The 26,794-nt window shown below is 44.4% G+C and overlaps 2 protein-coding genes across 8 annotated transcripts; one reads left to right on the top strand and one right to left on the bottom strand.

Annotated features, from left to right (window-relative positions):
* Positions 1-338: 338 nt before the first annotated feature.
* Gtf3c2 (general transcription factor IIIC subunit 2) lies at positions 339-26,396 on the bottom strand. Of its 7 annotated transcripts, none has more exons than XM_038317891.1 (22): positions 26,134-26,396; positions 22,832-22,894; positions 21,234-21,277; positions 20,798-21,064; positions 20,344-20,665; positions 19,962-20,090; positions 19,362-19,638; positions 16,377-16,471; positions 16,046-16,123; positions 15,212-15,310; positions 14,536-14,763; positions 14,289-14,400; positions 13,981-14,089; positions 12,633-12,658; positions 11,878-12,007; positions 4,977-5,121; positions 4,729-4,890; positions 4,496-4,583; positions 4,149-4,277; positions 2,915-3,064; positions 2,470-2,577; positions 339-2,120 (listed from the first exon to the last, which is right to left on the bottom strand). In XM_038317891.1, exons 4-22 carry the CDS (start codon positions 21,039-21,041, stop codon positions 1,902-1,904), a joined length of 2,850 nt encoding a protein of 949 aa, XP_038173819.1. In that variant the 5' UTR covers positions 21,042-21,064; positions 21,234-21,277; positions 22,832-22,894; positions 26,134-26,396; the 3' UTR covers positions 339-1,901. The 7 variants fall into 7 exon arrangements, with proteins under 7 accessions (XP_038173819.1, XP_038173820.1, XP_038173817.1 ...); XM_038317892.1 differs by lacking the exon at positions 26,134-26,396 and adding an exon at positions 25,497-26,127; XM_038317889.1 differs by lacking the exon at positions 21,234-21,277.
* On the top strand, positions 8,828-9,897 carry LOC119806271 (tRNA-splicing endonuclease subunit Sen15). The gene has a single exon (XM_038317900.1). The coding sequence runs from the start codon at positions 8,860-8,862 to the stop codon at positions 9,367-9,369; it is 510 nt and encodes a 169-aa protein (XP_038173828.1). The 5' UTR covers positions 8,828-8,859; the 3' UTR covers positions 9,370-9,897.
* Positions 26,397-26,794: the final 398 nt, after the last annotated feature.

Genomic DNA, 26,794 nt, shown 5'->3' with positions numbered 1-26,794 from the left:
ATGAACAGGATTTAGGTGATGCTGGGAAAAGACAACTGGAGAAGGCGACAAACTAAGCTAAGGCACAAAAGAAGAAAAGAGCTGGAACCAATGGATTATAAAGTGGATATACAAGGAAGGAAGGAAGAAAAATGAGAAAAGGCCCATGGGAAAAGAAAAAGAATAGAGCAGAAAACATCGTCCATTGTCTTCTGACTCGGTATCAGGAGCAGGGCTGCTGGCACCAGCCCACAACCTCAGTCTTTAGTTCCCAGGCCCCACCTTCTCTACCACTGGAAGTAGGGAAACAAGGATGAGCTGTGTCAAGGGGATGCTCTGCAGGACAAGCCAAGCTTCTCTGCAATGGAAGGCACTTCTTTATTAGTTCAAAAAGCAAGCCTGACACAGCCTAAGCTGGATCACAACAGACTGGTACAACACTTGGCTCCTTCACACCAACATGGGTTGTGGTCCTTCTGTGGCTTAAGGACCCGAGTTTCCTACAGGCCTGCTTTCTCTTTTGTATAGGAAGGGGACTGAACTACTTGATTCTCTTCCGAAAGATTTTCTGGTATTTGATAAATCTTTTATATTACTCAGGCAGAAGGCTGTTCCCAGATATGACAGACCAGACTTGAGTGTGCTAAAGTCTAGGTTTGTTTCAGGCAATACTAATCTAGACTGCATCCCTTCCAAGAGGAAGCGGGTGACCTATTTGCTTCCTATTTCCTAGTAAGATGGTCTAACTACTTCCTTCCAAACCTCAGTCTGTACCCCTACGTGTTCCATGGCTGTGACTTGACCATTTCCCATCACTGGGCTGCCTGTGTTTTCGAGGCAGTATCAGTCATATGAGGTGCAGCTATCCACGAGAGGACTCTATCCAGATGACAATACATTATTGGGTTCTAAATACTTTCTACACAGTTTAAACATGTTTAATATGTCAACAGTGTGACCATATCATGAAGATCAAAAATCATGACTTGTAAAAGAATGATTGAAATAACTAAAGATATTTAATCTAGAGAAAAAAAATGACTTGAGAAACACATGATAGCTACTGTTAAGTACTGAAAAGGGCACTCACAGGGAATGACTACATCTCCTAACAACCATTAGTAAAATTAATAGAGGTATACTCTTGACTTGATATAAAGGAAGATTTTTTCTTACTTTTTGGTTTGATGAGATAGCCCAGACTGAATCCAAAATTATGATCCTCCTGCCTCGGCCTCCCAAGTGCTGGGATTACAGGTGTGCACCATTATACCCAGCTTCAAAAATTTTAAAAACACTACTATCTAGGAGTGTTCAAGTAGTGTCAAATGACCGATGATTGGGATATTTCATAAGCAGGAGCAACTAAGAGCTGGCCGCTGTCCTACTGATAGGGAGCTTAGGATGTTCCTCAGTTAAAGTATAACAAACAGCTTCAGTCCAATAAATTACTGTCACCCACTGGGCCTGTGTGTTGGTTATTCTAAAGAGGAAGATTGGAAGGCAATAACATCAAATCCTGGAATTCGACAGGAGCCTTCATGAAGATCCTTTCCGACTCTCCAAACACCCACTCACAAGTGGTCTCAAAAACACCCAGTACCTTTACTTAGCTTTACCTCCTTCACAATATGCTCAATATGAGCAATTTGACTCCCAAGCCTAGGTCAGGCCTGAGTGTTTCTTGTGAGCCACGGTTTTAGGCATAGGTATTGTTGTGGAGGGGGAGCCCCCCTACCTGCAGGGAGCTGTGACCATAGAAGTCTGTGGAAGGAGAGGGATTTAAGGAGTTCTGGGCAGGTAGGCCTAAAGATCTAGGCCTGGCACCATCACTGTCCAGGAAGGGCCCAGGTCCCATGCTCTGTGCATGGGGGTCATTTGTTCTTGGCAGACTTCAATCCAAGAGTTCTGTGTGGACCAGACTAGGGATTGGGGGGAAGGCAATGGCTGGTTGGAGAGAAACCAGGCCCTTCAGTTGAAAAGGTGGTTTGGAACATAGCATTGAAGTGGGCTCGGCTTTCAAGCTGTACACGGTGGGCCAGCGGGGAAGTGAGTCCACGGACAAAATGGATCCGAACCAGCCCTGACTGCCCCCCAGATACCAGCCATCCATAGGAGTCCAGGTTTGGGCTGAAACGTACCTGTGAAGAGAACAGAAAACCAAAAAGAGCCTCAGAAGTTGTGTCTTAAGGTGACCCTTAGATGTGTGAGCTTTAAAAACAGGTCACCCACCTTTAACCCCAGTACCCCAAAAACAGGAATATATATACCTCTATCTCTGTGAGTTTCAGGCCAACCTGGTCTACAAAGTGAGCTCCAGGAGAGCCAGAGCTACATAGAGAGAACACCCAAAACTAACCAACCAAATAAAATCAAGTCACTATCAGGACTAGACCATGAGATAATCAATTAATGAGCTCTCTGTACCATGACCCAGGTCACCAAGGATGCTTCTCCTCTAGCCGTCTCTGCTGCCGTTTAGTCTCTCACCTTGTGAATAGCTTCAAGTTGCAGCCTATCCAGGCAAAGCTGAGAATGCCCCTCTCCTTCCTGCATGCGCAGCATCGGTTCTCTACGGAGTAGATTGTGGAAGGAACTCTGGGGAACACAAGTGGAATGAATTCCTTAGGACTACCTGTTATCTAACGTTTCTATCTTTTCCTTTAAGATAGATTTATTTATTCATTTAAATTATTTACTTATTTATTTATTTATTTATTTATTTATTTATTTATTATGTACATACACGGTGCTCTGCTTGAATGACAGAAGAGGGCACCAGATCTCATTATGGATGGTTGTAAGCCACCATGGAATGCTGGGAATTGAACTCAGGACCTCTGGAAGAGCAGTCAGTGCTCTTAGCCTCTGAGCCATCTCTCCAGCAAAGTTTCTACCTTTTCTAATGCCACACTGACTTGTAGCCACAGCTTACCAGATCTGTATCCTGAAAGAGTAGGTAGTGGTGATTGATGGTCTCAGTGTACGTTCTCGCTTTGGGAGGATTGGGGGTCTCAGAGGAGGCCGAGGAATCTTGGTCTTCAGGGCTGTCCTGGTATGCTATCAGATCTGCTTTATAGATAGGCTAGGAGAAGACCAAAAATTAGTGTCTTACAATTTTATTTTTTATTTACAAATGCATGCATTCACATATGCCAGTATAGGCATTCAGGGACTAAATTCAGCACATGGGCTTAGCAGACAATCTCTCTAGCCTTAGATTTCTTTTCTTTTTCTTTTTGTTTTTGTTTTGTTTGTTTTGAGGCAGGGTTTCTCTGTGTAGCCCTAGTTGTCCTGGAACTTGCTTTGTAGACCAGGCTGGCCTCTGCTTTCTGAGTGGTAGGACTAAAGTGGTACCATCACCTGAGATTAGATTTTAACATAATGAACACAAACACAGAAAGTAAACTGGCTTACTATGGCAAAGTCTCAGAAGCAGTAAGAGTAAAAACACACTCGATGCCAGTCTGTGGTGGTGCTCCCCTTTACATATGAGGCAGAGGCAGACGGGTCTCTGTGAGTTTGAGGCCAGGACTATAAAGCAAGTTCCAGGACAACTAGGACTATCACAGAGAAACCCTGTCTTGAAAACCCAAAGCAAAACAAAACACCAGAGTTAGTGTGGTGGCTGTGGGTAAAATCTATGGATGCTAGGCCTGGTAACTTGAGTTTAATCTTCAGGATCTATATGGTGAGGAGAGAGAGAGAGAAAAGAAAGAGAGAGAAAGAGACAGAGAGAGAAAGAAAACTGACTCTTAAAAGTTGCCTTCTGGCAAGCACACCACCACCCATACACATATACACAAAATAAATATGATGGAAACAATTTTTAAAAAAACATGCTCAGGCCTGGCAGTGGTGGCGCACGCCTTTAATCCCAGCACTCGGGAGGCAGAGGCAGGCAGATCTCTGTGAATTCGAGACCAGCCTGGTCTACGAGAGCTAGTTCCAGGACAGGCTCCAAAACTACAGAGAAACCCTGTCTTGAAAAACCAACCAACCAAACAAACACACATGCTCAGTTCCAACAGGGTAGAGAAGATTATACCTAATTCCTTGCTATAACAAGGACAGTATCAGCGCTTGGAGACCAAGCACTAGTTTGCATTCTACCAATAGCTGGCGAGGCAAGTAGATTATGACCTATAGACGGATGTTCGTATACTCACAAATCTTCTTTCTGCAGGTTTCTTGACATTAATTGGGTTTGATGCCATGTCAGGTAAAATAGCTGCAATGAGCTCCCCAGATATATCTCCTGCAGCTACTGTCCCGAGCCAGTCTGAACCTGAAAGACTCTAATGGGAAGAGAGACAAATTTATTTCCCATCAACTCATTCATTTGCCTGTGATGGTGACTATACAGTCTGAGGCTGGTGAGAGAGATACGAAGAAACAACTCAAATCCCTAACGATGGAAGTATCCTATACCGTTAGTTCCTCCTTGTGCCCTGACTACTACAGTGAGCAAATGAGCATCTCCTGCATACTGAAGCTGGAAGAAGGAGCAGCTCACCCAGACGGTGCCTTTTCGTGGAGCAGTAAAGTAGGCCTTAAAACCAAGGTAACCAGCATCGATGTAATGAATTCCACAGAGTCCGTAACTATGAGAAAGAGAGATAGAATAAACCGTCCTTCTTCAAATAATAAATTCTTTTCCTACAGAATTCAGAACAACCCAACCCTCCTTTCCCATTTCTGCTCCAACCCTTAGAGCCTGTCCCAACTCATAGCTTCATCTTGCCGTACGAGGCATAGCAGTTGTCCTGAGCCACGGTGACACCATTGTAGGGGAGCAGCCAGGAAAGCTCTGTACTCAAGAAGCGCTTGATACAGTTTATTGGTTCATAAGGTCGCCGAAGATCCCAGAATTTGATTTTCCGGTCACTCCCCGCAGAAACCAGGAAATGACTGAAAGATGGGAGAACACATCAGAGCCAATATGGAAGAGGCAGCCTGCTACAGTCGTCCCCTCCCACAGCCCTCCGACTCTGTACCTGTTAGCTTTGCACCACTGAATTGTACGAACAGCCTGGTCATGGGCTAGGAAACACTGGAAGGGGTACAGCTTTAAGGAGCCATCAGAGAGACGTATCCGTTGGAGGGGTGAATTAGTGGGAAGATTCCAGAAAACCACCATGCCTAAAGTAGGGATAGAATATGTAGACATTAAAGCAGTTGTTCTCAACCCATGGGTCATGACTTCTTTGACAAACTTATATCTCCAAAAATATTTACATTCGGATTCATAACTGTTGAAAAATTAGTTATGAAGTAACAAGGAAGTAAGTTTATGGTGGGGTCACCACAACATGGAGAACTGTGCTAAAGGGCGGGGCGTGAGGAGGTCAGGAACCACTGCGTTAAAGGAAGGGTGCCAGTTCTGTGTTCTCATTTCTTTCTTTGGGATCTCAGACTTTATCTCCTGACTCTCAAATCCAAACTACAATGAAAGAGCAGGGATGATGACAACCAGCTGAGTTCTCCTGCCCAGCTCTAACACCCAATGCAACGTCAACTAAAAGTGACAGTCCTGGACCTGCACCTCAAGTTTCAGTTTGAATGTATATAACGGCTGCTAAATAAATGAGGAAATTGCTTAAAATTTGAATTATGTGTTTGTGTATTTGTCTGCGTGTGAGTATGCACCTATGTGAATGTATGGATGCCAGACGAGGGCTTTGGATCTCCTAGAGGAGGATTTACAGGGGGCTGTGAGCTGCCTGATGTGAGCACAAGAACAGAATTCAAGTCCTCTGCAAGAACAATACATGCTCTTAACTGCTGAGTCATCTCTTGGGCCTCAAATAAGAGTTTTAAAAAGTACACATGGCTGACATAGTGGCATATGCTTATAATCTCGGCATTCGGGCTGAAGTAGGGTGATCTACCTGGGACACACTATGAAACCCTATCTCAACCAACCAAACTAAAAGCCCTTTAGAATAGTAGTTGGCAGACTACAACCAGCAGATCTGACAGACTGAGTTTTGCCTTTTTTATTTGGGTACTAGGGAATAAACGTGCCTCATGCATGCCAAGTGCTTTGTCTCATGGGAATGGAGTTAGTGTCACACTCTTTGGAGACAGCATCTTAGTGTGCAGCCTTGGCTGGCCTCACACTCACAGCATCCTTTGGTCTCTGCCTCCAATGTAGCTATCAGCCATAATGTCTCGCTTAGGCTACCTGTTTTGGCAAATTATACTGAAACACTGTCATACCTATTCATTTACGCAACGTCTTGGGTTGATTACATACCCAAATTAACAGAATTTAGCACCAACAATGGCAAAGTAGCTAAAATCACTACTATTTGGCTCATTACAAAAAATTTCTTGGCTGGGCAATGGTGGCACACATCTTTAATCCCAACACTCAGGAGGCAGAGGCAGACAGAACTCTTGAGGCCAGCATGGTCTACAAAGCGATTTCCAGGATAGCCAGGGCTGTTACATGAAGAAAACCTGTCTCCAAAAAAACAAAACAAAACAAAAAAAACCCAGAAAATTTCTAATTCTGCTCTACAACAATAAAAACACAAAATGGAGAGGAAGAGACAACAAATGTACAGACAGAAAATGACTTGACTTAAAACAAGGCTGGCAAGCCAGGCAGTGGTGGCACACATTTTTTTAAAAATATTTATTTATTTATTATGTATACAATATTCTGTCTGTGTATGTGCCTGCAGGCCAGAAGAGGACACCAGACCTCATTACAGATGGTTGTGAGCCACCATGTGGTTGCTGGGAATTGAACTCAGGACCTTTGGAAGAGCAGGCAGTGCTCTTAACCGCTGAGCCATCTCTCCAGCCCTGGCACACATTTTTTTAAAAATTTTTTTAAACTTTATTTAATGTGAATTGGTGTGAAGGTATCAAATTCCCTGGAACTGGGGTTACAGACAGTTGTAAACTGCATGTGGGTGCTGGGAATTGAACCTAGGTCCTCTGGAGAACAGGCAGCGTCCTTAACCTCTGAGCCATCTACCCAGGCCCAGGGACACACCTTTAATCCCAGCACTTGAGAGGCAGAGTCATGGATCTCTGTGAGTTCAAGGCCAGCCTGGTCTACAAAGTAAGTTCCAGGACAGGCTCCAAAGCTACAGAAAAACCGTCTCGGGAAAAAAAAAAAAAAAAAAAAAAACAAACAAACAAACAAGAAAACAAGGCTAGCAAAGAGGTATTCAGAAATGTAACTCAGATAAAAAGAAAAGATAAAGGACATTAAAAATCTTATATACATAAACGTAGCGAGTGTAGCATTTATGAACCTTTTTCAAAAAACAAAACAAACACAGTGAATTGTAGGCAAGCAATGAAAATAACTCTGCAGCGGAGGCAGGAGACTGATCTGAGAGATCTCGGGGAGACAATCATTAGATCACTTCAGCTAAAGCATCTTATCTCACATATGCAAGGGCTGTGTTCAATCCCTAGTACTGAGAGAGGTGTAATAATAGCAATACAGCACGAGCCATGTGTCCTGACGATGAAATACCATCTGAGAAAAGCAGAAAACAGACACAAGAGTGACGTAGGAGGTTTAAAAAAGCATTAATTTCCTCATCTTGAGAGAAAGTGTACTGATCTCTGAAAATGAAACTGTTACTTAAAAACAATAAAACAGGAGAGATGGCTCAGTAGTAAGGCCGTCTGCTGTCAAACCTGACAACCTGAGTTTAATCCTGGAAATCTACCTACATGGTTGAAAAAAAGAACCAACTTCTGTTAAGTTGTCCTCTAACCTCCACAAACTGCCCCTCCTTGAGTTAATAAGCAAATGTAAGCTCCAAGTAGCTGATTATAGCCTTGTACAGCAGGCCCACCACACACTGGATCCTGGAGCACTACGGTCAGCTATACCTGCCTGTAAATGCCAGGAATCGAACCCAGGTCCTCTGGGAGAGCAGTCAGTGATCTTAACTGAGCCACTTCTCCAGCCCCTACACCTTTAAACAACTTACATAGTATGATCTTTTTCTATAAGGTTGTCCTTCTTTAAATTCCCATGATGAACTCCTGTATTATCAGAGAAATTTTCCTCTTTTCTATTTTATAGTGGAAACATTTATGTGAAGTACATTTATTTCAAGCAAATGATTCCATGAGTTTGATAGGTACTTGCACCAGGAAAAAAAAACCCACAAACAAGAACCCAAATATTTCCATCACTGTCAAAATTCCTTATGACTCTTTATGAATGAGGAAAGCAACTATCTGCATATCACACTAGTGATCAGCAGGCATTGTGGTAGCTGTTCTGAGCTGTATCCATGCTGTATGTCAGGAGATATCATTTTTTTAATTGCTGAGTATTTATTATATGTATATACCAGTTCTGTCCATCTAATTATTTTTTTGAATTATGCAAATCTGTTTTGTGTTTGTGTACCACAGCATGTGTATAGAAGACCATCTTGATAGAGTCAGTTCTCTCCTTTGACTGTGAGAATCCTGGGGATCAAACTCAGATTGTCAGGCTTTGCAGCAATTTTACATTCTGGGCTGTTCATTCAGCTGACCAGTACTACCTCCCCACCCTGGCCCTCCCCGAGACAGGGTTTCTCTATGTAGCACTGGCTATCCTAAAACTCGCTAATGTAGACCAGGCTGGCCTCAGACTCACAGAGATCCTCCTGTCTGTTTCTGAGTGTCGGGATTAAAAGCATGTGCCACCACCAGCTAGCAATGTCCAGTTCTTCTTTTAATTGGGCCGAGCAGTGGTGGCGTAGAGGCAGATGGATCTCTGTGAGTTCAAGGCCAGCCTGGTCTACAAGAGCTAGTTCCAGGATAGGCTCCAAAGCTACAAAAAAATGCTGTCAAAAAAAAACCAATCAATCAGGCTTCGCGGGACACCACGGTCTCGGCGTGGGCAGCATGGAGGAGCGCAGCGATTCCGAGCCTACCCCGGGCTGTAGCGGCCTTGGCCCGGGTCCCGTTCGCGCTGGCGGCGCCACCCCCCACACGTGGGCTCCCGAGGACGCCTGGATGGGCACACACCCTAAGTACTTAGAAATGATGGAATTAGATATAGGAGATGCCACCCAAGTTTATATAGCATTCTTGGTTTACCTGGATCTCATGGAGAGTAAAAGTTGGCATGAAGTAAACTGTGTAGGAATACCAGAACTACAGCTTATCTGCCTCCTTGGCACTGAGATAGAAGGGGAGGGGCTACAGACTGTGGTGCCCACACCCATTTCTGCTTCCCTCAGCCATAACAGGATAAGGGAAATCTTGAAGGCGTCTAGAAAACTGCAAGGTGATCCAGAACTGCCGATGTCTTTTACTTTGGCCATCGTGGAGTCAGATTCCACAATAGTCTATTATAAGCTTACAGATGGATTTATGCTGCCAGACCCTCAGAATATTTCTCTCAGAAGATGACATCTCTCCGTCTTGATGCTAATTTCATTCGTGAAAGATTGGATTTGAGGGCATCGGCCTGTTTCGTCTTTTGTCTCAGAGGTAGTCAGGCTTGACTTAGCTTCTCCCAACCTATAAGCTTTCTTTCAGCATAAAACCTTCTCGAGTGGAAGAATCTATATTGCTTGCAAATATAGGGTAGTTAGCCTAGAACTTTACCAGAGACATTGCAGTTATATGCAGGTTTATACAAGGCTATGTTTAGAGTGGGGGAACCTGTAAATGCCTACGCTATCCCACACCTCAAGTCAGTGGACAGGTATCCATGAATAGTACATGAGAAATGCTACAATAAAGAAACTGACATAAGAGCATTCGAACACAGTTGTGGATGTAGATGACACACCAAGGTAGAAGTAGACAATCAAGTCACCAGTTGTGGTCATAGTAAGATGTCAGGGCGGTGAATGGATAACTTTGTCTTCTCTCAATGTTTCATTTGTTGTTTGTATTACTTTTATAATAAAATGTTTAAAAATAAAAGCTTGAGACCAAAAAAAAAAAAAAAAAAAAAAAAAAAAAAAAAAAACCAATCAATCAAACAAACAAAAACTTTAAAGTAAAAAAAAAATATTTTTAAAAAAATATTTATTTATTATGTATACAATATTCTGTCTATGTGTATGCCTGCAGGCCAGAAGAGGGCACCAGACCTTATTACAGATGGTTATGAGCCACCATGTGGTTGCTGGGAATTGAACTCAGGACCTTTGAAAGAGTAGGCAATGCTCTTAACCTCTGAGCCATCTCTCAAGCCCCCAAAAATATTTTTTAAATATGTATGTCACATGTGCCCTGACAGGCTGGGAGATGTCTGATGCCCTAGAGCTGAGTTGCAGATGAGTGGGCTGCCCGACACTGGTGCTAAGAACTGAAGATGGGCCCTCTGGAAAAGCAGCAAGGACTGTTTACAACTGAGCCACCTCTCCAGATCCCCTAAGTTGTTCTATTAACTTAAAATATTATATTTCCTTCTTTTATGTGTGAGTCCAGGCATGTCACAGCTAGTGTGTGCTGATATGGGAGAGTCTTCTGTTGGAGTTGATTTCATTGGCTAATAAAGAAACTGCCTGACCCATCTGATAGACCGGCCCTTAGGTGGGTGGAGTAGACAGAACAGGAAGAAGGAAGTGAGGTAGATGGCTCAGTCAGATGCCACGCTTCTCTTATTTTAGGCAGACCACCGTACCTCTCCTGAGAGAGATGCCAGACGCAATGAAGCTCCAGCCCAAGATGGATGTACGCTAGAAACTTCCTGGTAAGGCACCACTTTGTGGTGCTACACAGATTATTAGATATGGGTTAGTCAAGACGTGAGTAAGAGGCTGGAATTAATGGGCCAGGCAGTGTTTAAAAGAATACAGTTTCCGTGTAATTATTTCGGGTAAAGCTAGCCGGTGGCCGGGAGCTGGGGCGGCGGGAAGGCGGCCCGCAGCTCCACACTACAGTGTGCAGGTCAGAGAAGTGCCTCTCTCCTGTTGTGCGGTCTCAGGGATCAAACTCAGGTCATCAGGCTTCAGGGCAGATAGCTTCACCTAATGAGCCATCTAGCCAGCACCCCCATTTAACTCTGAATTGACTTTTAACTAGCAAATATTCAATGTTTTCTCATCATTATAGAGGATGTTCACATCTTTCTTTCTTTTGAGATAAGGACAGAACAGCCCAGGCTAACCTCAAATAGTTTTAGGGGTTTTTTTGTTGTTGTTGTTTTTTGTTTTTTTGAGACAAGGTCTCTCTGTGTAACCCTGGAAGTCCTAGAACTTGCTCCATAGACTAAGATGACCTTGAACTCAGAGACCTGTCTGCTCCTGCCCAAGTGCTGGGATTAATGGTGTGTGCCACCACTACCGGCTCAAACACTTATTTTCTTCAAGACTGACCTCAAACTTCTGCAGTCAGTGCTCTACTACTGAGTTATACCCCCAACCTTGAATTTCTGACCATCCTGCCTCCATTTCCCAAGTGTTAAGATTACAGACATGTAACATGCCTAGTTTATGGAGTGTGGGGATTGAAAAAAAAAATACAAAGTAAGCATTCTACCAACTGAACTATATCCTACCCAGTAATTTTCTTACTGGAAAAATTATAGTGACATTTCTTCTTTGTGTATTTTTTTTTAAACAATGCTTGAATTTGTATAAAGATTTACTCTATTTTATGCATATGAGTATTTTTGCTTGCATGTCTGTTTGAGCACCATGTGCATGCTTAGGGCCCTGAGACCAGAAGGCTTTGGACCCCTTGGAACTGGAGTTATAGATAGTTGTGAGCTACAGGTGGGTGCTAGAAACCAAACCCAGGTCCTCTGCAAGAGCAGAAAATGTACGTAACTGCTGAGCCATCTCTCCAGCTCTGCCTGAATATTTTAAACTATAATATAATGTTATGCTTAATCAAAAAAGGATACAATCCAAACCCAAGCACATATAAAAAGCTTAAAGAGCAACAGGTCTTGGTTTTTACCATTATAGTATCCTGCAGCCAGGTGGTGGTGGGGCCTGGTAGGCATCCAAGCCAGGCTAAGGCACTGACCACACTCAGAGGGGTCTGAAGCTTGCACAGACCCCACCTGAAGGGTTGCCAAACACTGTACCTGTAAGGACAGAGGAGCTGGGATTAGGATTAGGAGCTCTTACTGTTTGAAAGGAGACTCTAATCAGGTTTTTTTTTCCCCTCAAGGTTTAGTCTATGTGTCTAAGTGGCTTCTGTGTGTGTGTATGTGTATGAGAGAGAGAGAGAGAGAGAGAGAGAGAGAGAGAGAGAAGGTATGTGTGTACCACATAACTGCTTGGTGCCCACAGAATTGAGAAGGGGCAGGGTCAGATCTCCTGGAACCAGAGTTATGGTTGGTTGTGAGCCTCCATGTAGGTGCTAGGAACCAAACCTGGGTCCTCTGCAAGAGGACAAAGTGTCTCCAACTCCCTCAAATCAGTTTTTCTTCTTTTTCTTTTTTTTTCTTTTCTTTTTTTTTTTTTTTTTTTTAGGCAGGGTTTCTCTGTGTAGCCTTAGCTGTCCTGGAACTTATTCTGTAGCCAGGCTAGTCTCCAACTCACAGAGTTCCGCCCGCCTCTGCCTCCCAAGTGCTGGGATTAAAGGTGTGTGCCACCACACGGCTGAGAAAGGGGATACTTTCAGAAGTGAAAGACTCACTGTAGACTCTGTAAAATAACGCTCTAGGAAGATGCAGCCTCAGCTAAGTTAACAGACTCCTCACTCACCTTGTAGATGGCAGGCTTCATAGCATCTGTAAGGAAGAAAAACAAGAATAGTAGATAGTTGATGCTTTGGAGTCACAGGACTGAGCTCCTCCTCTCTCATGCCTTAGTAACACCCTCTTTCATTCTTTCTCTCACTATGTCCACCTGCCCCACTCCTTCCCTAACACTAGCTTCCCTTCTATGAGAAACCCTAACTCCTCCAGATGTTCTCTCCTTTCTGTTTCTAGAACTCTGCTCATTTGCTTAGAACTCTGTTTTCATTATCCATGTGTTCTTTCCTTACTGACTTGTTCCTACATTTCTATGTAAATATGTTCTACTGTCTCTTCTATAAGAGTTATTAAACACATAGAGTCAAGTGTGGTAGTGTAGACCTGTAATCCCAGAACATGAAGTGGAAAAAGAAGGAAAAGAAGTTCAAAGTTATCCTCAGCTACATGGTAAGTTCAAGGCCAGTCTGGGCTACACGAGACCCTGGTTCAAAAAAAAAAATCAACTGAAAGAAGCACATAAAACCTCCCTTTGGCCCATATTCACTCAGCGGCATTCTCATTTATTTGCCTCCTTTTATATCTAACCCTTTTTTTTTTCTTTATGTTTTTTTCAAACAGGTCTCTCTACAGAGCTCTGGTTGTCCTGGAACTCACTTGAAGTTCAGGCTGGCCCTGGATTTACAGAGATCCAAGTACACACCTGTCTCCCAAGTTCCCTATTATTTCTAAACTTTCTAAAGAAATTACCTATGAGACTGTCCAATCTTTAAGCTGCATGCAGCTAAGAATAGCTAAGAATGTGGCTCAATACAAAATAGCAACTCTATTGAACACATTACCAGCTTTTTCATGTTTTGGTAATTCAAGTGTGGAAATGAGCTTTGTAGATGATATCACATCACAATGTCACGGTACTGGACAGGCCAGATGCCCTATGTCTGCCTCAACCTATTTCTCCAACAGACTACCAAACACAAAACATTCAAGGGCTTAAATCCAGATACCTTCCTTTTAAATACTTAAGTATTGTTGGGGAAAAAATATGATCTGCCTTTTTAACTCTTCCTAAAAGATACTGCCTAAACATAGGTGAGGGGAATCCTGAGACCAGCACTTGGGAGGCAGAGGCAGGTGGATCTCTGTGAGTTCGAGGCCAGCCTGGTCTACAGAGCTAGCCCCAGGACAGCTACAGCTGTTACACAGAGAAACCCTGTCTCAACAAACAAACAACTGAAGCCATATTTCTGTTACAGAAGTCTGCCTAATCAAACTTTTATGCTTGAGACTATCTAGGTCACGGGAGGTAGACAGGCTGAGAGTCCGGCTACCACCACTGTAGCAGTTGTGCTACTTGCCTGGAGGCTGCTGAGCCAGGAGGGCCTCAGGATGCGGCAGACTAAACAGCAGTACCTTCCCATCTGAGCAGGCCAGGGCTAAAAGACCCAGCCGAGGCAGGAGAGGAGCCTGGGGGGGGGGGGGGGGGGGGGGGGGGAGCAGATCTGTGCTGAGGTTTGCTGCTTTCAGGTGCCTCTCAGAAAACCTGAGGCTCTGTCTCTCAGAACAGTACATGGGATTTCTGGAAAAGCCCCACCCACCACACTCTAACATTCCTTCCTCCAGCCCTGAGACCTCCCAGAGCTAGCCCACAGTCAACTAGAAGTACCTTCCGAGGGGTTTCTGGATGTTCCCATGCCCCACTGGGGCAGAATTTGAGGTCCCAGATACATCCACTATCACAGGCAATCCCATAGACAAAGTGGGCCCTGTTGCCAGGACTGGAGAGAGAAACATGGGACACAGTAGGTAGGAAAAGCCTAGGACTAACAGCTCCATTTCCTCGTCTCAGCGCAATGCAAGCCCTTTCCCAGCCTCACCCACCTGCCTGTGGCAGTGTCCCAGCCCCACCTCACCAGCTTTCTTGCTGCAATGTCCCAAGGCCCCAGAGCTGCAGCAGCCCAGGGCCTGAATGAAGCTGGCTCAGTGGGTGTGTCTCATTCATGTCTGGGCTGGAGAAAAGGGCCACATACTGTGAGGCTGCTGACCCTTCAGGCACTGGGCACCAGTCTAGAGCCCAGAGTGGTCCTCCTGTGAAGAAGGACACATCCCAGCGCTCTGGGTGTGCTGTGATCGAGCTAAATCTAGAGAAAGGTCAGAGAGTAACAGAGATATTAGGAAATGGAAGGACAAAATGGCAAGTCCCACTGGAACATGTGACCGGCTTATATGAGGCTCTGAAAATTAGCCTGTGGCTGGAGCAGGACTCGCCCCCACTCATGCTTCCCTCCCTTCACTCTCAGAAATGACCGCCAGTTCACTTCCAAAGATGAGAAGCTGTTCTTTCATGCTAAATGCATGCCATCTTGTGACTTGGACTGCCTGAGTCTCCAAACATCTCTAGCCCAGCTTGGAGAGAGCTGAATACTGAACATTACAGAGGACTAGCTTGTTACAGCTGGACTCCATTCTCAGAACCAACCAGACCAGCACTCAGGAGAGGACAGGGCTAATCTGTTAATCCTTGAAACATCTGTTTTTCCTATTTCTCTCTTCGAGAATCAGAGAAAAGGCTGAATGGCTATCTTTTACCTGTTTATTCTGTAGATTGTGCCATCCTCAGGAATTCCTTCACGGTGTACTGAGAACAGGGGGGACTTCTCCTCCTGTGGCAGGTAAGGAGCTGCTTCACTGCAGGAAGCAAAAACATTAGCTTCAACTCAGAAGAATTTCCCCGCCATAGAATTCCCACTGTACACTAAAGAATTCTTTGTCAGGGGCTGGGGAGATGGCTCAGAGGTTAAGAGCACTGACTGCTCTTCCAAATGTTATGAATTCAATTCCCAGCAATCACATGTATCCGTAATGAGATCTGGTGCCCTCTTCTGGCCTGCAAGCATATATGCAGATAGGACACTGTATACATAATTAAATCTTTAGAAAAAAAAAAAAGAATTCTTTGTCACTTGTCTGTCCTCTCCCTCTCCTTCGAGGACTTTGGTGGTGTTTCTTGACAGGGCCTAGAATTACCAATTAGGTAAGTCTGGGGGCATAACTGTGAAGGCTTACCTAGATTAGGTTGGCCTCTGGGTAAGTCTGTGAATGATTTTATTAGGTTAATTGAAATGGGACAATTCACCCTAAATGTTCATGGGCTTGGGTCCTGGACTGGATAAAATAGCTGAGCACCCACTGATTTCGCCTTCCCAACTGCAGATAAAGAGCAACCAGTTGCTTCAAGGTTCTGCCAGGACTTTCCCACTATGACTCGCCAGTGCCTTTGACTGTGAGCCAAAAAAAAAAAAAAAAAAAAAAAAAAAAAAAAAAAAAAAAAAAAAAAAAAAAAAAAGCTTCCTACTTTTGTCAGATTATCCTATCCCGGTAATAGAAAAGTAATACAGCTTCAGGGATGTCAATCCAACTTACAGTTCCGATAACAGTTGCCACTTCCAGGCTACTGGAATCCATTCAGCAAACTCCCAGAATGAATGCTGCTGTTCTCGGCTAGAGAGACAGAAGCATCATCAGTGGAAAAGGAGACAGATTCTACACGGCACTGTCTAAAACCATTTTCTGTGAGGGTGGGAGTAACCAGCCCTTAAAACGTGGTCAAGTAAAGAAAGATCTGCCCTCAACAGTTTCTCTCAGTAGAGATGCTACCACCACTCTCCACATTAGCAAGGGCTTCCCTCTTTCCAGATGGTTCTTATATTCCTCCTCCATCCCCTCACCCTCAGTCCCTGTCCCCAAAGCTCACAGGTCCTTGGTGAGGTGCAGGCACTTCCAAACAGGAGCCATGATGTAATTGGGTAAGCCATTGGGAGCCATGCCCCGGCAATGTGGTTTCTGCTTCTGAGGATCAAATTAAAGAAAGTATAAACATTCTAGGTTGGAGAAAGTCCCAGAAGATAGCTAGCTAGCTTGCTTGTTCTCTCTCTCTCTCTCTCTCTCTCTCTCTCTCTCTCTCTCTCTCTCTCTCTCTCTCTCTCTCTCTCTAAGATTTTATTTATTTATTATGTATACAACATTCTGCCTCCATGTAAGCCTGCAGGCCAGAAGAGGGTGCCAGATCTCATTACATGGTTGTGAGCCACCATGTGGTTGCTGGGAATTGAACTCAGGTCCTCAGGAAAAAAAGTCAATGCTCTTAACCACTGAGCCATCTCTCCAGCCCCAGAAGATAGCTTTCTTTCTCACTTTTTAACTTTCTTTGGTTTTTACGTATCCTCCCAACTGCCCTATTAGAATGTACACAGACTTGTGGTCCAATTAACTCTAACTATTGAAGCATTCTCTGGTCTCCTTCCCCAGAGGACTCTACACTGTGCTGAAACTCCTGCCCCGAGGGACAGTGATAGTGATTCCTCCCACTGAACTCCTTTAAAGACACTCCCTCCTTGGACAGACCAAGGAGAGCACTCTTTATACACACAGTCCTGGAATCTCACCCACATTCCAGGGATGACTATCACCTTGAAGCCCAATTATAAAGCTTACAACAATATAAATTTGGCTCTGTCACAACTTTTCTACAAGTTGTAGATCTACAGAACTATATTAAGGACTAAAGTAAAAAGAAAAACCAGAAGTCAATTAAATTAAGAAATAAGTGAATGAAAGTCAAGTACGGTAGCTCATGCTTCTATCCCCAGCATTTGGGAGAGGAAAGAGACCCGATCTAAAACAAAACAAAACAGCAGTGGAGAGGGGCTAAGAGATGGCTCAGAGGTTAAGAGCACAGGCTGCTCTTCCAGAGGTCCTGAGTTCAATTCCCAGCAACCACATGGTGGCTCACAACCATCTATAATGAGATATGGTGCCCTCTTCTGGCCTGCAGGGATACACGCAGGCAGATGCTGTATACATACATAATAAATAAATCTTAAAAAAAAAAAGCAGTGGAATAACAGAGGGAGACATTCAAGGTCTAGCTCTAGCCTCCACACACATGCACATACACTATGCACGTGTACCAAGTTTCTTCCTTTCTGTGCTGGCTGAGATGGTGCACATTTGCAATGCTAGTACCAAGACAACTGCAGCAGGAGGATCAAGTCTAAGACCTGTCTGTACTAAACAGAGTTAAAGCCCAGCTTGTGGTATAAGAACATGACTAAAAAAGTTACTAACATGTCTAAAAGGATGGCTCAGCAGGCTAAGTGCTCGGTGCCAAGTCTGGTGTCCTAGGTTGGATCCCTAGGACCCACAAAGGAAGAAAGAACTGATTCCCGAGTTGTCTATTGACCTCCATACTCACTCTGTAGCATTCAAGTACCCACACACTATTTAGATGATATTCTTAATACATATGTATAATATATGTTATATACACAGACATATATAGTCATACATGCTTTTTAATATTTTGGATCTGTTGCATTTTTATTTTTAAAAAATAAATATTTTTGATCTCAAAGGATCAGTTATCTTAATTACTGAGGGTCTCAGTGCTCCCTTAAATGTGTTCTCAAGGCAAGGAAAGCACTGGGAGACCATACAATTATACTATGGACTCATGGCCCACAGGCACTTCCCATTCTACCTATCAGAAAGGCAGTTCATCATGTTCCTAACATCTACTTCACATGATGTTCCATAGCTGGAATACACCAGTTCCTCCCTTTTCTTTCTCTCTCCAAGCCCTGTGAATTCTCTTATCTCCGTAAAGGGGTCTCACCTCTGCTTGTTTTATTGGTTGGTTTAGGACTCTGCAAACTTTCATCTGGATAAATTATAGCTTCTGAATGTCAACTGCAGTTTGTTCTATTTCTTACCCATGCTTTTTTTCAACTTAAAAAGAGTCTGCAGCTTTAGCTGGAAATGTTAAAAACAGCTTTGGAAACTGTCAGGCCTGGTGGCACAGGCTGAGAATTCTAACTGCCCAAGAAGCTGAGGCAGAAGGATTGCAAGTGCAAGACCTGCCTAGGCTGCACAATGAATTTAGGGCCACCCTAGGAAACTCAGTGAAACTGTGTCTCAAAATTTAAAATAGAAAAGTGGGGCAGTAGTGGCGCACACCTTTAATCCCAGCACTTGGAGGCAGAGGCAGGCAAATCTGTGAGTTCAAGGCCAGCCTGGTCTACAGAGTGAGATCGCGGACTGGCTCCATAACTACTGAGAAATCCTGTCTTGAAAACCAAAAAAAAAACTAACAAAAAGAGAACTTGCCTAACACACATGAGGGCTTGGGCTCAATCCCCAGTACCACAAAGAAGAATAAAAAGTTCCAGACATGGCTGATAATGACAGCTACACAACAGTTTAGATATGTGCAAGTTTATGTTATGTATTTCTAGCTCAGTCAAAACCAGCATGTGTTGGTGCCTACTAGAGCAAGCCCTTCCATCCTCCCTACAACATCATTCACCCAGACCCTGCTCATCTGCTGCAATCACCTTCTGGGGAAGCACCACCGCCCCTGGAAACCTATACTTGCCCTTCAAGGCCCAGCTCAAGTGTCGTTCCTCTGTGAAATTTGAGCAGTCAGTTCTCCTCCCCCATCTCTAAGTCATTCTGTAGCATTCAGTAGAGCAGGACCCTTTTCTAGCAGGAAACTCTCTGGAGTGAGCCATCTTATTCACTGTGTTCTTCCCCCCTATAGCCTCCCCAATACATCACATTTTTGAAGCCTTTCCCTCTTTTGGTACTAGTTTTGGCTATGAAAGATCAAAGGCATTCTCTTGGGTACTCAATGCTTCCTAAAATTCTCATTTCCCCATCCTTTTACATCAACTCAAGTTACCCCTGCAGTGGGTCCTCGTGGGGTGCTTCGGGGTGCAACAGGCTCAGGATCAGATGAGTTCTCACTTGGGGCCTCACTTTCTTCCTCATCTTCACCCTCGACCTGAAGAACAAAGTCTTCATCCCGAGCGCTGCCATCTTCATCACCCTGAGAGGTTGCTTGCCGGGTCTTCTTCGGCTTGGTGGGGCTGCTCACCTTGGGACTCTTAGGACCTGACAGTGGAGCAGGCAGGGCTGTTGAGAGCTCTTCAGCCAGTTCCTGAAGGTACAGAAGTGCCCTGTGGGACAGGGTTGAGTCAGAGCCATGCTCACAAGCACTGAACAGAGCCCACATTTCCAGACTTTATTATTATTTCACTGATCTCAGAAATGCTGGGAAGCAGCTGCCAGTTTCCCCTTCCCTCCAACAGAAGCAGAAACAGAAATCCAGGAAATTAAGTGATTTGGCATAGGCAAGCCAGATACCAAGGAATATGAGTTTAGGTTTTCTAATTCTAGGCCAACACATTCTTTACTCTACCACATAGAACATGAAGGGCAAGGGAAAGAAGGAAAGGCACATAAACACTGAAATATATTGAGTGGTAAAAGCAATGAAGACCTGGGGGAAGTCTGTGAAAAATGTGATGGAGAGCCAGGTGTGGTGGCGCACGCCTGCAATCCCAGCACTCGGGAGGCTGAGGTGGGAGGATCGCAAGTTCGAGGCCAACCTGGGTTAGGCAGCGACACCCTGTCTCAAAACAAAAACAAAACAAACAAAAAATGTGATGGAGTATGAGGTACAGAAAGAAATCACTTAGATACAAAAGTTAGCAACACATACCACAAAAGTGGCTGTAAGAGCTAAAGGGCTGCCCCACCCAGAACCCAGACACCAACCCTACTTACCTGAAACCTCACCAGTCTTCCCATCTCTCCAACATCTGCCCCACCCTCCCCTTCCACCACCACCCCTCCACCAGGCTGTGCCCCAGAATCCTTACACTTGGGCAGCCCTTCGGCGGGGTCGTTCCCCAGAAGGGGTCTCAAAGTCCTCAGGGGGCCTCTTTGGATGTGGAGACTCTGGCTGATCTAGGCCTTTGGACAACTTCAGAAGTAGCAGGTCTCCCTTGGACTTTTGACTTCGTTTCTTAGGCATGGGGGTAGACAGAGGGTTGGACTGATCTAAGAGACCAGGAACCAGAGGGGTGGATGGAGGTTTACGCTGCTGAGGCCTTTTAGGGCCTCTTGGTGTCCTACCACCTCTCCTCCCGGAAGGCTTTGAGGCCCTAGGGTTTGAGACCTTTGACATCTCTGAAGAAAGATCTGTAGAGAAGAAGATGGGATCAGAGCTCAAGGTTCTTTGGACTACAGCATATGGTACCCAAGTTTGTAAGAACCCATGAACTCAACATGCTAAGCATGAAAAGACAAGAAGAGCAAGGGCCAGGCACATACCTTGCTGTTCCAACCTGGTGAGGCTTTCCTGCTCTGGAGGAAGCCTCTTGTCAGAAGAATCCTCAAACCCAGGCAAAGGAGTAGGCAGTGACATCTCGATGGAAGTCTCCACACTGGATGTTTCTGAGGAGGCCTTGACATCCAGCTGATTTAGTTCTTCTTGTCCAGGAGAGTCTACCACAATCATGTTCCCCACGGGGTCGGCCTCCCCCAGGGCAACATAGCCGACCCCGCAGGTATCCATCAGCACCCCCCAAAATGGCTGCCCTGCATACAGAGACACAACAGTGAGTGGAGCACTGAAGCTATTTGCAGAAGCTCAGACTTTACCTTTCCCTCATCCCACAACCAGAACCAAGCATCCGGGTCAATCATTCACTCATTCAGATAACTGCTGGGGTGGTAAGATGACTTAGGAGGTTAAGGTGCTTGCTACCAAGTCTGATGACTTGAGTTCAATCCCCCGATCCACATGGCATGCTGTAGGGAGAAAACCAACCTGTCCAAGTTGTATTCTGACTTCCACATTCTCACGTGTGCCCCCCTCCCCAACACACAACTATTATGTTAAGCATTGTTTTGGGAACTAGTAAATGACAAGACAAACAAGGAGCTGAACATAGTAGCGCACACCTGTAACCCCAGCTCCCTGGAAGCCGAGGCAGGAGAGATGCTTTGATTTTGAGACTATCCTGGACTACACAAGCCCCTGTTTCAGGAAAAACAAAACAAAAAACAAACAAACAAAAAAAAACCAACAGAAGACAGGCAAGATGCTACCTTCTTGAGATTTACATTCTCATATAACAGACAATAAATAAGTAAACAATAATAAGCTACCGTTTATTAACTGCTTATTATATACCAAACATTATACTTTATGAACATTACTTAAGCCTCATTTATCTTCATAAGGATATGGAAGTGAATATACAATTAACTTAGTTCTTACTAAAAATAATAAAATAAATCATATTCAGATTCCCCACCACAAAGGAAAAGGAGATGAAAATTATGCATCTCTAGGGAAGAATTATAACTTCCTAAAAAATAGACTAAATAACAGCTCCCAAGCAGGTGAGATGGTGCAGTGCAAAGTCCTGGCTACTATGGAAACTGAAGCAAAAGAAATCTGGGGCCAGCTTGGGATATAATACAGCAAGTCTCTTAATGATTAAATATACAGAGTTGCCAGATACTATAAAACTGACACCAAGCTAATGTAGAGTACCCAGAGGCAACATCCATTTCTGTGAATATTTAGTAAAGGGACAGATTTCCTTAAGAATAAGAGTACTGAACTAAGTGGGATAGCACATTATGAAATCCTAGCACTTGGGAGATTGGAGGCAGAAGTTCACGGCTAGCTTGGGCTACATGAGATCATGACGAGAGAGAGTCTTCTGGAACCTAGTCATCAATGTACACTTGAATTGTGGAGAGGAGGTGCCTATTGGCCAGAATATAATTAAAAATCATCCTATCACATTAAGAGAACTTCCTCACATCAAAAAATGGACTAAAGTGTCCCAAATCTTTATGAACCCAGAAAAATCAGATAGATAACCACAGACCAAGGAGACTGGCAGAAATAAAACATTGACCACAAACCAAAAAATTGGGCAAATACAACTTTGTAAGGATCTAGATTTTGGTCAGGGCAACCTGTTTGCCTTTGACAAGAGGTAGAAATAGTTCAAATCCCAGAAGGGAACCCTCCATAGGTTAAGACATAACTAAAAGATAAAGAATTCATCAACCTCAATGGAAAAGTGTGCTCACATAAATTCTAAAAGAAAAATACACGCTCAGGCCCCCACCGCCCTCCTTGCCAGTAGCTCCAGCAATGGCAACAGTAAATCTCTAACCCATGTGTGAGGATACAATGCAACCTCATAAGCTAAAGACACTGCATATGGTAGCATTGCTCTTTGAAGACCTGTATCTCCTTCAAAACTAGTAATAAGTAAAAAAAGAATCCAATGTAGGATCTATGCACAGACAGGACAGGAAGAAAAAAAAATTGAAAAGTACCTTTCAAAAGAACTATTCCAGAAAACAGAAGAAAATTTTCAGCAAACACAAAAACTACAGGATCTAGGAAACAAGAGAAAACAATGGCAAGGTGGTTTCAGTAAACGGTCAGCCATAGGGAAAGGAATTAAGTAAAAAATAAGTTCTTGGAAATTATATCCACAGGAAGAGAAACAGCAAATTAAAACTATACTGCTAAAAAGTGAGATGAAGGGCGAGTTTGAGAAAAGCCACAGACTGCAGAGAGGGAAAAAGAGTTAGTGACAAAAAGTGACATAAATGGAGGAGAGGCGAGGGATTAACAGTTAGTAATTTATGGCTTTGCTGTTGTTTTTGAAACAAGGTTTCACTATGTTGCACAGCCTGGCTTTGAACTGACAAAATTTGCCTGCCTCTGTTGGAATTAAAGGTGTGCTCCACCATCCCTGGTTTAAATAATTTAGGTTTTAAGAAAGAAGGCAAATGTAAGGGCATATAATACTTATAATCCAAGGCCATCTTGGTCTACATTAATATAGTTAAGACCCTATATTAAACAAAACAAAAAAATTAATAGAAGAGAGGGAGGAGTGGTGGTTGGCACCTGTAATCCCATCAGTAGAAGGTAGCAGAGGCAAGAGGATGGAGGCTTCCAGACCAGCAGGGATACAGTAAAACCCTGTGCCCTTTCAAACTCTCCTCACTCCAAATACTGAAATAAGGAAGACATCAATTTATAGATCAAGAGGGCATGGGCGAGGAGTCTGAGGCTGGAGAGATGGTTCAGCAGTTAGGAGCACTTGCTGCTCTTGCAGAGGACCTGGATTTGGTTGCTAGGACCCATGTGGTGGCTCGCAATCAACCAAAACTCCAGTGGTGCAAAGATATACAGGCAGGCAAAGCACCCACACACATAAATAAATGGCTTATTGTGCAAAAGAAAAATATGATCAATAAAGAATTATTAAGACCTGAGTCAGAAACCCTGTCTCGAAAAACCAAAAAAAAAAAAAAAAAAAAAAAAAAAAAAAAAAAAAAAAAGACCTGAGTCAGATGGTGGTGGCGCACACCTTTAATCCCAGCACTTGATAGGCAGAGACAGGCAGATTTCTGTGAGTTTGAGGCCAGCATGGTCTACAAGAGCTAGTGCCAGGACAGCTAGTGCTATGACACAGAAAAACCCCGTTTCAAAACAAACAAACAAAAAAGTTATTAAGACAAAAAATATTTGATTGACAACGCTAAATTTCAAAAAGTACATCTATGTACATCTCATCTCTTATAGAGGAAAAGGCATCAGACCCACTTCAGAGTTCTTAAAAAAATACTTGAAGTTAGAAAATAAAGAAAGGCTTGAGAAAAAGTCTTTACTAAGCTGGGAAGTCATTCATGTAAAGGCAATAGCATAACATTCTTTCCTATGGGCTAGACAAGCAGTTCAGGGATAAAGCACTTGCCTAGAGCCCCCAAAGCCCTGGATTCAATCCCCAGTACAGAAAGGGAGGGAGGGAAGAGGGGCGAGGGAGGAAGATTTTTCTGGTAGAGAAGCTGTGATGTCGAAAGACTGGCAGTATTTACAACAGTGACACGGTAAATTGAAATTAAGTAACTATGGTAACTATATTTATGAAACAGATTCTAATTTCAAATTTTAAAGTTTCAGTTAGCCATGATGGTGAAAACTTGTAATCTCGGCCCTAAGGAGTTAAAGTTAAAGGATTTGGTGTTCAAGGCCAACCTGGAATAAAAACCTGTCTAAAACAAAGGCCTTACAAAATGAACAACAACAAAAAACAATATTCTGGCTGTAGTGAATAAGACAAAATCTATCTTCCTTGAAAGTTTGAAACTTGTTGCTTGCCTGATTTACTCCAATATTCAAATCTGATGCACGGTAAATACAACAATTAGCTCATAACTTTTTCACCTGGTGGTTCAACATACAAAAACATCCTTTAGAAGATTCACTTCTTATGAAAGGCAGTGGCAGCGAATGGTTTAATTTATTTTTTCATTTGTTTGTTTTGACATAGAGTTTCTCTGTGTAGCCCTGACTACCCTGAAACTAGCTCTAATTGACCAGGCTGGCCTTGAACTCACAGAGATCCCGCCTTTGCTTCCAGAGTACTGGAATTAAAGGCAAAAATGCCACCAATGTCCGGCTGAGTGGTGTAATTTCTACTAAGGAGTTTATAATACAAATTTTGGACAGACAGTAAAGGAAGAACTGTTCAGTAAATTCTAGTTAAGAGTTTTTACATTCCCAAATTGTCTGCTTTCCTTGCTGCTTCAGGCTGCTAACCTGACTACTTGGGTAAAATTAGATAACACTACATCATAAACATGGAATCACTTCACATACACTGTTCCCCAAAGTATTTCTATCATACAACTAGTGACGTATCAGCTAATTAATTTTACGGGTACACAAGTGAACACTTTCATTTAGCTGCATTTTTATTTTAACTTGCACAGAAATCTGCCACTCAAGTTATTCGGTTTATACTGCTGGAGACTAAGGAGTGTAAACTTGAAAAGAACTTAAAACGCGTAAGAAAACGGCACTACAGGTGAAACCGCTAAAAGGCAACGCTAGCAAAAGATTATTTAAATTTATATAACAATATGCCCCCAAGGACAAACTTATCTGGTTATATCCTAAACCTCTCCCAGCAAAGTGAATTACCTCCTGAAGGGGTGAGGTTGCCATCTCTGTCTTGCCCAGCCGACGGCCAACTTGCCGCGGGATAAAAAGCCCAGACAAGGAAACATAACTGGCCCGAGGCTGCGCCAATGGGGTTGCAGCGCGCGGGGCACAACCCCCGGGGTTAGAGCCACTGGGAGGAAAAAGGCTGGGACACAATAAGAGGGAACTGAGCACAACGAGGGGGACTGACTGCAATCAGTCTAGACGCTACCACCTGCCATTCCCCAATCCTGGCCGTGGGGGCAGCTTTCTCCACCCGCCTGTGCAGCGGGAGAGCCTGATTTCCCTCGGCCTGAGGACAACAGCGGGTTCACCGCGTGCAAGGGGAACAACGTAAGCAACGCGGAAGCCTGGAGCAAGCTTACTGCGCTGCACGCACCGCACGGGGGAAGAGGAGAAGACAGGCTGGCAGGGATGGGGGATGCTCAGTGGCCACAGTGGGGACTGAGGTGAGAGCGCGACGGTTTTCCGGGGACGCGCGGAGGCTGGGAGGCGCGCTGCGTTGCGCGGGGGTCAGAGCGGAATCGGGAACCGGTTCCCAGTGCCTTAGCGCTACGGCGAAAGAAGGGGAGGAGTAATTCTGGGTCCCCCGCACACCCCGTTGCGGTACACTCACCCGCGCCAAAGTCCTTCCGGAAGTCCAAGTTCGAAGATGGCGCCGCCTGTCGGGTCGCGGTTTTATGACGAAACCTGGAGCGGCTCTTCCTTGCCCCGCCCCCGGCACGAGGTAAACGCAAGCTCGGTCGGGAGTGCGTTCCCTCCCGAGTTTTCTACTAGACTCTGTGTTCCATAATGCAGCGCGGCGCAGCGCTGAGCCCTCCGACGCCCGCGAGCTGGAGCCTGGCTTTCGCGGCCCTGGGACACTGCAGGGCCTTCTGGGAATTTCAGCAACCGGAAGGGGAGGTCGGCGCCTGCGCGGCACCGTGGCTTCCCCAGCGGCCTTGCTGAAAAGCTTTGAAGGTGAGGTTGTCGCGCTTTAGCTGTTGCTGAGCCTTTCGAGTTGCTATTACTCAGGCTGTGGCCAACAGAGCCAGACCCCGAGCTTCGACGGACTAGGAAAGGATCTACAGGTTTTCTGCTGCTAGTGAATGAGGAGAAACAGGAAGAATATAAGGAGGGCTTGGAAAGAGGCCAAGAAAAGGAAGCGGGGGAGGGAGCGGGGGGAGCCTAGTCTGGGTGGGGTACGCTGCGCTCCTAAAGAGCTCTTCAGCCCGACTGCCAGGCCTCCCGTCTCTGGAGGTGGCCTATGATGGAGGAAACAAGTGCAACAAGTTTTC

Source organism: Arvicola amphibius, chromosome 2 (assembly GCF_903992535.2).
Source record: "Arvicola amphibius chromosome 2, mArvAmp1.2, whole genome shotgun sequence".
In the NCBI taxonomy this organism is placed as follows: Eukaryota; Metazoa; Chordata; class Mammalia; order Rodentia; family Cricetidae; genus Arvicola; species Arvicola amphibius.
The sequence above is the reverse complement of the archived record's forward strand: the minus strand, read 5'-3'. Positions and strand labels throughout refer to the sequence as shown.